The 12,637-nt window shown below is 37.4% G+C and overlaps 2 protein-coding genes across 2 annotated transcripts; one reads left to right on the forward strand and one right to left on the reverse strand.

Moving 5' to 3' along the window:
- The first annotated feature begins 7,642 nt into the window (after positions 1–7,642).
- On the forward strand, positions 7,643–9,939 carry LOC112749022 (uncharacterized). Its single transcript, XM_025797281.1, has 4 exons — positions 7,643–8,140; positions 8,276–8,471; positions 8,598–9,022; positions 9,883–9,939. The coding sequence occupies exons 1-4, from the start codon at positions 7,643–7,645 to the stop codon at positions 9,937–9,939; spliced, it is 1,176 nt and encodes a 391-aa protein (XP_025653066.1).
- Positions 9,940–10,039: 100 nt separating this feature from the next.
- On the reverse strand, positions 10,040–11,977 carry LOC112749023 (uncharacterized). Its single transcript, XM_025797282.1, has one exon. The coding sequence runs from the start codon at positions 11,975–11,977 to the stop codon at positions 10,040–10,042; it is 1,938 nt and encodes a 645-aa protein (XP_025653067.1).
- Between the last annotated feature and the right edge of the window lie 660 nt (positions 11,978–12,637).

Genomic DNA, 12,637 nt, shown 5'->3' on the forward strand with positions numbered 1-12,637 from the left:
TAAAATAAATTAAAAAGTGATCTTGCCTGTGAAATAGGTCGGCCCCCACAATCTGCGACAGCTGAGCTATAACCTTGGAGACTGAGCGTTCAACAACTCGATTCCGAGCTTTTCCTTTTGTCACAATGTGATGTAAACAATGAAGAGGAGGGGAGTGTACCTGCAAAGGCACTCCAAAGCTTAAGTCAGTATATTGTCTTATTTTCAACCTACCTTAAAAGAAATACTTTACCTTCTTTTATATTATGAATTCTTCGTCCGTTACGTTCTCGGTAATAATCATCGGTTACTGAATTGATTTGTACCGACTTTATTATGCCGTTCGGATATCAGTTATGATAGGAGTATTAATCTGACCGAGTTATGGCTCATGAAAGGCCGAGCTTATAGCGGGCGACGGTTATTGTTTTTTAGTGACAACGGCTATAATGCCGAGATATAGCTCGTGTTTAAAGGTGGCCATATCACAGCCCCAAGATTGACCTGAGGAGGGTTTTTTAATGAAGCAGGTTGAACTTTTGGATGAGTTATAATTCGGTCAGGTGTTTTATTTAAGTGAGCCCCCAGTTCAACGTACTTCATTAAAAAAAAAGTGGGACTTTTATTTAGGAGAGAGAAAGTGTCCTTGGAGAATTAAAGGCTTGTTAAATTTCCAAGGTAACTGTCTCGTTTGGTGTGATTGAGTTGGCAGTTACTTCTGGATGTGGTTAAGTTCAAATGTGTGGTAAGTTATCCCTGACTCTGGGTTCTTTGCTGCTTGGGAAACATAATGAGTAAAAGAGGTATGCATGCTATTTCCTTCATCTTCTACTTTGTCATCTGTGTCTTCTACCTCTCTGCTTTTCTGTTCTGGTTCTCGAATGGATTTAGAGAAGGAGAAAAAAGGGGAGATTGACTGGTCGTATGATTGGGTTAGTGATGATGTGAAGTCTTGTGTTTCTTTATTTTGTGATGATGTTGCTGTGAAGCAGATAGACATGAAGAGAGTCGTCAGGGCTGGTTATGGTGTTGAAGTGGAGTTGTTGCCATGTAGTAGTCAGGATAGGATTTACCATAGGGGGCAGGGGTTTGAGTTTTTCTATATGCATAGTTGCGTGTTAGAGGAGCTGCGAGTGAGACTGCCTTTCACTGTTTTTCAATGTCAGATTCTAAAGCAACTTAACTGTGCTCCTTCACAATTGCATCCTAATGGATGGGCATTCCTTCGGTGCTTTGAGATATTGATGGAATTTCTGGAGTTGGAGCCTTCTGTAGATTTATTTTTTTTTCTTTGTTCCAAGCTAAAGGGGTTTGGAAAGGGGGGTGGGTAAATCTGAACAGTACTCCTGGGTTTGGTATTTTTAAACTGTACAAATCATCTTTCAAGGATTTTAAGGAGATGTATGTTAAAGTGAGGGGTGTGGAAACAGAATTTCCATTTTATATGGATGAGTTGTTAGCGGAGAGGTTCCCTTTATGGTGGTGCTCGAAACCGTAAAATATCCTCGGTGCCGAGGTTATTATTCCAAGGAATGTCTGTATTATTGAGTTTTTAGTTGAACAAATTGATCGGAAAGAGTTGATTTCGATGTTTGAGTTGTTGAAGTGGGATGAGGATAGGAATTATGTGGTAGAGTATATGGGTGAATTTTATTTTTGGTTTCTGTTGTTTTTATTGGTTAGTTATGTGCTGACATTGCGTTTGTTTTCATGGAACTTGTAGGAGGTAAGTACCCTGGCATTTCGGCTGCGTCGCTGAGGTCCCGGTTTAAGAGCAAGAACTTGGAAAAGGAAGTTTCTTCTACCAATCATGAGAAGGTGGTAGTGGCTGGGGAAGTTAGTCAGCCCCCTCATGGTCGTCGGAAAGTGATCGTGAAAAAGAGGAAATCAGACGTGGTAGACTTATCTGACGAGTCTAGTGGGAAGGAACATGGTGTCCCCCTGGAGGAAATTGAGGCTTTTGTTGTGAATTAGAAAAGGCTTCATGAGATGTTTGAATAGAGTGGAGGTTTGTCTGTCTGGGGGAAGGAGTATCCTTACATAGTTGTGGCCGACGAATATTGTCAGTCCTCTGCCGATGTTTCTTTGGCAAATGAGGTTGGTGAGATGGCTATTGGGCAGTACATGCAGGTAAGATGTGTCTTATATTTGTAGTTTGGTTTTGCTTATTTCATATGCTTTATGTAGTAGTTTTGATGTTTTTATAGGTGGTTGGTCTGTGGCTTGCTAGTTTAGGGCGAAGTCAAGGGCTGAGGCATAAGAAGATTGCAGGTGAGAAAGCAGAATGTGTTGTGTAAACAGAAGAGTTAATTAAGAGCAAGGGTATTGCTACTGGGTTACAAAGTCGGCTGACTGAGACTGAGAAGCAATTGAAGGAAACAAAAGATAATTATGCCAAGGATGTGGAAGATTTGAAGAAAAAGGAAGCTAATCTGGCGAGCATGGAAACTCGGTTGATTGAGTTTACAGCTCGGCTGAAGAAGATGGAGAAAAAGAAAGGTGATGAGATTTTGGATTCTTTTGTTGAAGGTTTCGAGAGGGCATGCTTACAAGTGGAGTTTTTTGTTCCTGATGCTGACCTTTTTGGAATGGATCCTGCGAAGATTGTTCATGATGAGAAGCTAGTGGAGGATGATGGGGAGGCCGAGGACGAGGCCGAGAATGTTTAGTGGCTTTTCTGTTTGTTTTGTAAAAAACTCTAGTTAATAGATATTTTTGGGTTGTTATTGGATATGTTGTTAGACTTTGTTAAGGTTGTAAGCTTGTGATAATTGCTACTTTGTTTGGATATTGATATTTGGTTGAATTGGTATTTAGAGAAGCATTTTGCTTGTTTAATTGGAATTTTGTTCAGGACATTATTCCTGTGTGTATGTTAGTATTGCCGAGTTATTTCGGATTTGACAATTGTTCGTCGTTGTAGACGAGTTTGTAGTTATGCTTTGATTTTGGAAAGCAAGAAAGTGATAGATGCGCATATGTGATGCATTTTTGAATACGAAATGGATATGTTTTGATTTGGGAACCTTTGAATACAAAGGTGCAGGTAGGCTAGCCTCGTTAAAACCTCTCCAAGCAAAACCCTCTAGGGATAAAATCTTGGCAGTAGGAAAAAGAGTACAAGCCTGTCCCTGACTTTTTAACTATAGAATTTCTTTAGGGAGGATACATTACAAGTGTTGGGTAGGATTGTACCATTTAGAGTTTCTAGCTTATATGCTCCGTTGCCGAGGACATGTGTAACTCGATATGGGCCCTCCCAGTTTGCGGCGAGCTTGCCATGTGATGGTGGGCGTCGGGCGACTTCTATCTTTCGAATGACCAAGTCTCCTTTGTCGAATGTTCAGCTTTTGACCAATTTATTGTGGCGCCGAGATAATGTTTGCTGGGCTGCACGTTGTCTTAACATGGCAACATCTCGGACCTCTTCGATGGTGTCTAACTCGGTTTGCCGAGCTTCATCGTGTTCGCCGAGTTGTGTTCTAATTGAGCTTTGGGAGATTTCTAGTGGTATCATTGCTTCAGAGCCATATACAAGTCGGAATGGTGTCTCCTTTGTTGATGACTGGGGTGTTGTATTGTATCCCCATAGGACTTCAGGTATTAGGTCGGCCCATAGTCCTTTTGCGTCGTCCAACTTCTTTTTCAGTGCGTGCAATATCACTTTATTTGCTGCTTCTGCTAGTCCGTTCGTCTGAGGATATTCAACAAAGGCAAAATGTTGTTTGATTTTGAGGTTCTGCAAGAAAGATTGAAATTTCTGATCGACAAACTGGCGACCATTGTCAGTTATGATATGATGAGGAATGCCGAAGCGGCAATTGATGTTTTTCCAAGCGAAAGAGATTATTTGGTGTGATGTGATTTTTGCCAAAGGTTGGGCCTCGACCCATTTTGAAAAATAGTCAATTCCGACTATAAGAAATTTTACCTGACCCGGCGCCGTAGGGAACGGGCCGAGAATGTCTAATCCCCATTGGTTGAAAGGCCATGTGACATCGCTATGGTGCATATCTTCGGCTAGAATGTGGATGGTTGGGGCGTGCTTCTGGCAATTTATACAGGTCTGGACTTTGTTTTGACAGTCTTGTTTTAGTGATGGCCAAAAGAAGCCGGCGCGGAGGATTTTCGATGTTAAGCTCCGAGCTCCTGTGTGTGTTTCGCAGATCCCCTCATGTGCTTCGGATAGTGCTATCTCGGCCTCGGGTTTGCTGAGGCACTTGAGCAATGGGCGAGTGTATCCTCGTCTGTATAAGGCTCCGTTCAGTAATGTGAAAAAGGTGGCTTGTCTTCGGAACCTTTTCACATTCTCAATGGTTTCTGGGATGCGGAACATTTGTAGATAATTTATGAAATCTGTTCGCCAATCTGTTTCCTGTGTAACAGTTAGCACCTTTGTCAGATCAACACTTAGAGATGTTATAGTAAATTGATGTAATGTGGAGATCTCGGATTGGGTACTGCCGAGCTTGGATAAAATATCGGCTCTTTGGTTTTGTTCTCTTGGTATGTGTTGTATTTCAAATTCTTTAAATTGTGAAATTAAATCTTTCACTAACAGCAGATATTTAGATAGAAGATGGTCTCTTACTTGAAATAAGTCATTTACCTGTTGAACAACTAACAGAGAGTCACAGTATACCTTAATCGTGGGTATATGGAGATCCAAACAAAGTCGGAGTCCTGGGACTAGGGCTTCATACTCCGATTGATTATTGCTGGCCTTAAAAGATAAATGTAAGGAATGCTCAAGGATGGAACCATCATCGGCTTCCAGTCAGATTCCGGCACCACATCCTTCTTTGTTGGATGAGCCATCTATGTACAAGGTCCATTGTTTTGTGTGGTCATCTTCGTTTGGTATTGTAAGTTCGGCGATAAAGTCGGCGAGAAATTGTGATTTGATTGGCCCTCTGGACTGATATCTGATGTCAAACTCGGATAATTCGATTGACCACTTTATAAGCCTTCCTGCAATGTCGGGCTTGTGTAGCACTTGTCGTAGTGGGTGATCTGTCCTGATATTGATGACATGACTTTGGAAATAAGGTCAGAGTCTGCGTGCTAAGAAGACTAATGCCAGGGCCAGCTTCTCTATTATCGGATAATTAAGCTCGGTGTGCTAGAGTGTTTTGCTGACGAAGTATACTGGGTGCTGAATTTTGTTTCTTTCTGTTACAAGAGCAGAGCTTATCGCCCAATCAGTAACTGACAAGTACATGAATAAATCTTCCCCTTGGAGGGGTTTTTGTAGAATTGGCGGTTGTGAGAGAGTTGTTTTTAGGCTGGGTTTGGTAAAGCTTTTTTAAGAGGTGCTTGTGCTTTTTAAAAGCACAAGCACGTCATTTTGCGTTTGGTAAATTAAAAAGCCCAAGTGCTTGTACTTACGGCTTTTAAAAGTTAGGGGTGCTTTTGAAAGCACCTAGGAGGGAGCTTTTCAAAGCTGGCTTATGCTTACCAAATTTTTTTCATTTTCCCGCACATATTTCCCACTATTATATTGCCATTAAAATCCTCGTATATTTCTAACTTCTCATCCTAACCTTCACAAATTCTAACACATTCTTCATATATTTTTTATTTTTCAACCTAATCTTCACAAATTTCAATACAAATACATCTCTATCACATATTAGGTATGAACTTCTATCTATTTATGTTATTTTTTTTGCGTTAATTTTGCATTTTTTCAGTAGATCTATTATGTTTGTTTTTCTCTATTCTTTGAAATGGGAAGAGGTTGATCTGGTTTATAAAAACCAATCATAAAATTTTCTTTGCATGAACATTAGTCAAAATTATAATAACATGTATATACATATGTAAATATAGATATATAATCATAAGAGTAGTTTATTTGAGATAAGTGTCCTATTTTTTGTGATCTGTAAATGTGAGCCAATATATATAGGTGGATAATGAACGTACCTAGTACTAACATTGGATTACATACAAAGTTTATTATTGACTAATGATAAATCTATTTATATTAGTACAGAGAATAAATCAAGTAAATATGTTAATTATTAGTCTCTAAAATTTGAGTTAGTATCAAAATAAAGTGTTAATTAATTCAATTAGAACTCCAAAATTTGATTCATGAATCATATTATCAGTTTATTGTTTCTTGTGTTTTTTTTTTCAAGTAATGTTAATTAATTATTCTATGATTCTTTTGTTTTTATAATATATCTGGTTCTGTGTTATTATTGGCCTACTAGAATAGAATAATATTGTATGTTTATTAGTCTTATTAATTGATAATAATATTTTATAAAGTTTATTATTGTGTAACACATAACAAGTATTTAGGTATACCTGACTTAAAATTTTATGATTTACTTTGTTTTCAATCTTTCAATTTTTGTATGAACTTATGGAATAATTTTTGTTATCATATGATAAGTTTTGATGGATACAACAATGAATTTGATCACATCTGAAGAAAAAAATGATGGAAAAAAATTACACAATGGAACAAAAATCTAGTAAATATCTTTTGTGTTTTGTGTGTGAAAAGTATTGAAGCTGGCAGCAAACCCACACATTTTGATACCAAAAGTTGGAAACAATTGATAGCTGAATTCACAAAAGTTACGGGAAAAGAATATAATAGAAAACAATTGAGAAACAAATGGGATCAGTTGAAAGTAGATTGGAAGAATTGGAAGCAATTGAAAGGGAACGAGACTGGACTTGGATGGGATTCTGCTAAAAAGACAATTGATGCAAGTGAAGAGTGGTGGACTAAAAAATTAGCGGTTAGTATTCTTAAGCTTAGTTTGGTAAGCATAGTAGCATACATACATACATATATATATATATATATATATATATATATATATATATATATATATATATATATATAATTAGTACTAAGTATCAATATTTTATGTAGGTTATTCCAAAGGCTAAAAAATTTAGAAAAGAAGGGATTCATCCAGATTTTGAGGCAACATTGGATAGGATGTTTCAAAGAACAGCTGCAACAGGAGAAGATGCTTGGACTCCATCTTCCGGAATAGTTCCTTCTTCAATTGAGAAAGATACACAACTTGAAGATAGTGAGGATTTTGATATATAGCCTGAGTCTAGTGTTATAAACATTAAAAGAAAAAGGAAAAATTTCACTAATGCTAATACTTACAAGAAAGCAAAAAAAGTTGGAGGTGCTTAGAAATTGTCACACCAAATTGATAGACTTTGTGAGGCTGTGAAACGTAGGAGCTCCAATAAAAATGATACTTTGGGACCTAGTATAACTCAAGCAATAGAAGAACTGGATGCTATACCGGATATAGATCCACTTGGACAAATTTATATGTTTGCAACTCGACTCTTCTTGGATAAAGATAAAAGAGAGTTGTTCGTTGCCTTAAAGCATAAAGAAGTCAAAGTTGCGTGGTTAATGAACGAAAAGAATGTCCAAGAGGAGAAGGAGAACAGTTTATTTACAAAACTTTTTAAAGATTTTTTTACATTCATTTTATAGACCATGAGTTGTGTCTGCTATTTACATTCATTTGCTTGGATTTGTTTATTTTATTTGATCTTTTTTATTGCAAATAAAAATTACAATACTTTTATTTCTTGATATATTATTCTATTTTTTTAATCCTTGTGTTCTTTCTTTTAATATAATTATTATACAGTGCATTGGAATATGGAAATTGATTATGATGAAGAGGAAGAGGAAGAATTTGATCGAGTTTTAAATTCCACAGTATGTTTGGTCTTCCAATATTATAATAAGTATATCTATAAAAGATCATGCATGACTTCTACACAAACAGGAAACAAATGGCTTAAAGAGATATTAGAAGGGAATAATAGTCGTTGTTGCAGCATGTTTAGGATGGAAAAAGATGTTTTTAAAAGACTATGCTATGATTTGGAAACAAACTATGGTTTATGTGCCTCAAGGAGAATAAGTGCTGCAGAAATGCTAGCAATGTTCCTATTTGTACTAGGAGGTGAAAACTCAAATAAGTCAACTAAGGAGCGGTTTCAACATTCTGGTGAAACAATAAGTCGAAAATTTGAAGAAGTGCTACAAGCTGTGTGCAAAATGGCCATAGACATTATACAACCAAAGGATCGTGATTTTAAAGAAGTGCCTACAAAATTAAGGAATGATGATAGATATTGGCCTCACTTTAAGGTAATTTATATATTATTTATTTTAAAAAATATTATAAATAATTACAAAAAAATTATTATCTTTCATTGCATGTGTTGGTATTAAATTTGTTTTATAGTATTTGTAAAATTGATACTCTAATCATGTTAATCATAGGATGCAATTGGTGCTATAGATGGAACTCATGTACCAGTGATTGTGTCTACTGAAGACCAAATTCGATTTATTGGTAGAAAAGAAATTCCAAACCAAAATGTTATGGTTGCATGTAATTTTGATATGGAATTTACTTTTGCTTTGGCCGGTTGGGAAGGGACAGCTCATGACACAAGAGTATGTTTACATGCAATTGGTACATCTGAGTTGAACTTTCCAAAACCTCGACCAGATAATACTTGATTATCTTTAAGATTAAATTATATACTCCATATATAGATTTAATTTCTTATCATGTTTTCTTTCATTTAATAATATACAGGTAAATACTATTTAGTAGATGTAGGCTATCCAGAAAAGAAAGGTTATCTAGGACCATACAAAGGAGCAACATATCATTTGCCAAAATTTCGTCGTGTTAATGGACCTTCTGGATACTACGAAATATATAACTATGCTCATTCTTCACTTAGAAGCGTGATAGAACGTACATTTGGAGTTTGGAAAAAGAGATGGAAAATTTTACGAGATATGCCTAGTTTTAGCTATAAAAAACAAATTCAAATTGTTATTGCAACAATGGCTCTGCATAACTACATTAGACGTTATTCTACAAGTGAACGTAAGTTTAAAAAATATGATCAGATGGACGTTGAGCTTGAAGAAGAAGATGGATATGGTGATGAAGGTGAAGCTGAAAATGGAGTTGAAAAAGTTGGAGATGAGTTTCTTGGAACTATGGAGATGGTTCGAAATAATATAGCATCAAGTTTGATTGGTGGAAAAAATTAGGTTATAGTGATTTAGGTAATTTAGTATTTTTAGTAATGATGTTTAGGATAAAATAAATTTTTATGATACTTATATAAAATTTTAAAGTTAAAAAATAAAAGAATTTATTTATTATATTTATGTTTATTATGAATTTTTTATTTTAACATTATTTTATTTTAAAATATTATATAAATTTTTAAAAAATTTGAAAAAAGAAATTATTTTTTGTTATAAACATGTTTATTATAATTTTTTCAACTTTTAAAAGCTGTTTTACCAAACACAATTGTGGTGCTTGTACTTATTAAAAGTCATTTTTAATTTGATTTTACCAAACGCAAGTGCTACAGCTTTTAAAAAGCTATCTTTTAAAAGACAGCTTTCATAAGCTACTTTTAAAAAGCAAAAGCTTTACCAAACCCAGCCTTAGTGTGTTAAAAGCTCTTTCATAATCGTCGGTCCATTGAAATCTGTTTTTCTTTTTGATTGTTTGGAAAAATGGATTAGATTTTGAAGCTAAACAAGGTACAAATCTGGATAGTGCCTCAAGCCTTCCTGTGAGGCGTTGAACTTCTTTTATAGTCTTCAGGCTTGTCATCTCCAAAACTGCTCGACATTTGTTGGGGTTTGCGTCAATGCCCCTACCATAACCACGTTGGCCAGCCAGGTGGTAAATCTAATTTCTTTGATGAACTCTGTGCTGATAAGTTTTTGTGTCTCTTCTAATGATGCTCTTCTTTTCTCTTCACCAAGTTTTCTTTTCTTTTGTTGCACAGGTCTCGCAGATGGGTTTATAGCTAATTTATGACTAATGATTTGTGGGTCTATGCCAGGCATATCGGAAGGTTTCCAGGCGAATAAGTTGGCTTGCTCTTGCAGGAAGGCGGTGAGGGCTTGTAGCTCCTCTTGTCTTATTGATTTACCTACAAAAGTGAATTTGTTAGGATCATTGTTAAAATATATCTTTTGTAAGTCATCGGATGGAGTAGGTCATTCTCGGAAGTCTGTTCTTGGATCTAGGTCGGCTAATGCCGAACTATTTTTTGTAAGATCGACATTGTTAACTTGTTGCTTCGAATGAATTTGGAATTTCATGCCGACGTTGTAACAATGCCGAACTTCTTTATGATCGCCATGGATTGTGACAACATGATCGTCCTGCAAGGGAAACTTAACACACAGGTGTACTGTAGATACAATGGCGCCGAACTTGTTTAAGAAAGGGCGGCCAAGGATAAGATTATATGGACTGAAGCAATCTACTACTAGATATTGAATATCACAAGTTTTTGAAAGAGGATGCTCACCCAGTAGGGTTTGTAACCACACTGATCCCATTATTGGAACTCGTTTGCCCGAGAATCCGACCAGATCTCCCCCTGTTGACTGGAGAATGTTGTTACTGAGCTTCATTTTTTGAAACGTCGAATAGAATAAGACGTCTGCGCTGCTTCCAGGATCTAGAAGTACTTTCTTGACCAGTAGGTCTCCCAACTGAAGAGTGATAACCACGGGATCATCCAGGTTCTGTATGTTAGACTTAAAGTCTGCTTGTGTAAATGTGACTTGTGGGAGTTGTGCTGAATTCTCAACCTCGCTTTGCGGTCCTTCTAACGAGCATATTGCTCGGAATGATCTTTTTCTTGACGAGCTTGAGGATCCTCCACCGGCGTACCCTCCTGAAATATAATTGATTATTCCCCGAGGCTTTTCGTAATTGTTTGGCGTTACCTTTTCTTTTCCTCGGTGTTGCTGTTCGGTTATGTCACTGTTTGTAGAGATCGCCGTGCGCTTTTGGATGTGACCTCCAATATACTTGTCAAGGTGACCTTGCCGAGCCAATCTCTCTAGGAGGTCTTTGGCGACCACACAATCGTCGGTGGTGTGACCGTGCTTTTGGTGGAATGCGCAATACTTGGATTTGTCTGCGTGTTTAGTATCTTGGTAGGTGCCAGCCTTTCTCAGAGGCTTGATCAATTTTGAATTCAGGATTTTCTTTATTATGTCCTCTCTCCTGGTATTGAACTGCGTATAAGAATCAAACCGAGGGGTTAGTTTAAAATTTTGCTTACTGCTCGGCGCCTTATGTTCGTCTCTGTAGATTGTTTTGTCCGACTTCCGAGCTTGTCTGAGTTCCTCGATATCGATTTGACCTTTAGCTTTTTTGCGGAACTCGGCAAGGGTCTTCGGCTTTGCTACCGCAATGGTTTCTTGGAACTTTCCTGGTCGGAGTCCACTTTTGATCGCGTGGAGATGGACCTCGGGGTGAAGGTCTGGTATGCTTATGGCAATCTTCGTAAAATGAGTCATGTACTCCTTCAAGCTCTCATTTTGTCCTTGCTTGATTGTATTAAGATAATCCGAGTCGTGCAAATAAATTGCAGATCCTGCGAAATGTTCCTCGAATAACTTGGCCAGTTGCTGAAAGCGCGAAACAGAACCTGCAAGCAAAGCACACAACCAATCAAGTGCAGGGCCGTCTAAATAATTTGGAAAACAACGGCATAAAACAGTATCTGATGCACCGTTGACGATCATTATTGATCGGAACTTTTTGAGGAATTTCTTCGGGTCTCCGAGCCCATCATAAGGTGTGAGGATTAGTGGCAGGGTGAATCTCTTTGGCAACTCGAAGTTCATCACTTCTTCTGTGAAGGGTCCTACAAGTTCGTCGGACTCTTCCTTTTTATCTTCGGGTTGAATTTCGTCAGCTCGGACAGTCTCCGAGACGTGAGAGGGCTGGGAATGATGCTCATTATCCTCTGGCTGTTGGTGATGAGTATCGTTATGTTCTATCCGAACATGGTTCAGTTCAGCGATTTGAGCAGCCATTATCTGATTTTCATCGGCCATTCGTTGGTTGGCTTGCTGTAGCTCGGTTACCATCCGCATAAGCTCGGACAAGGAAGGAGGTGGCACGTCAGCCATGGGTATAAGTGAGAATGATGGGACCACAAAAGAAAGAATCGATTTCTTCGGGCTCCACGGTGGGCGCCAATTGATCTTGCCTGTGAAATAGGTCGGCCCCCACAATCTGCGACGGCCGAGCTATAACCTTGGAGACTGAGCGTCCAACAACTCGATTCCGAGCTTTTTCTTTTGTCACAGTGTGATGTAAACAATAAAGAGGAGGGGAGTGTACCTGCAAAGGCACTCCAAAGCTTAAGTCAGTATATTGTCTTATTTTCAACCTACCTTAAAAGAAATACTTTACCTTCTTTTATATTATGAATTCTTCGTCCGTTACGTTCTCGGTAATAATCATCGGTTACCGAATTGATTTGTAACCGACTTTATTATGCCGTTCGGATATCAGTTATGATAGGAGTATTAATCTGACCGAGTTATGGCTTATGAAAGACCAAGCTTATAGCGGACGACGGTTATAGTTTTTTAGTGACAACGGCTATAATGCCGAGTTATAGCTCGTGTTTAAAGGTGGCCATATCAAAAAGATATGTGGATTTAGTTGAAAACAATGTTATATGACTAACAAATATTATTATTTTGGGCCAGTACTTAGTCCGTAATAGTTTATATATATTCATATTTATAAGAGTTTGTATACATAAAATACAAATTTATATT

The sequence above is a fragment of the Arachis hypogaea genome, chromosome 15 (genome assembly GCF_003086295.3).
Source record: "Arachis hypogaea cultivar Tifrunner chromosome 15, arahy.Tifrunner.gnm2.J5K5, whole genome shotgun sequence".
Taxonomy (NCBI): domain Eukaryota; kingdom Viridiplantae; phylum Streptophyta; class Magnoliopsida; order Fabales; family Fabaceae; genus Arachis; species Arachis hypogaea.

Coding starts and splice junctions, on each gene's coding strand:
- LOC112749022 (XM_025797281.1), top strand. CDS start 7,643: ATGGAAATTGATTATGATGAAGAGGAAGAGGAAGAATTTGATCGAGTT. Junction 8,141..8,275: donor GATATTGGCCTCACTTTAAG/GTAATTTATATA, acceptor TGTTAATCATAG/GATGCAATTGGTGCTATAGA. Junction 9,023..9,882: donor TTCTTGGAACTATGGAGATG/GTTCGAAATAAT, acceptor GGTCTATGCCAG/GCATATCGGAAGGTTTCCAG.
- LOC112749023 (XM_025797282.1), bottom strand. CDS start 11,977: ATGGCTGACGTGCCACCTCCTTCCTTGTCCGAGCTTATGCGGATGGTA.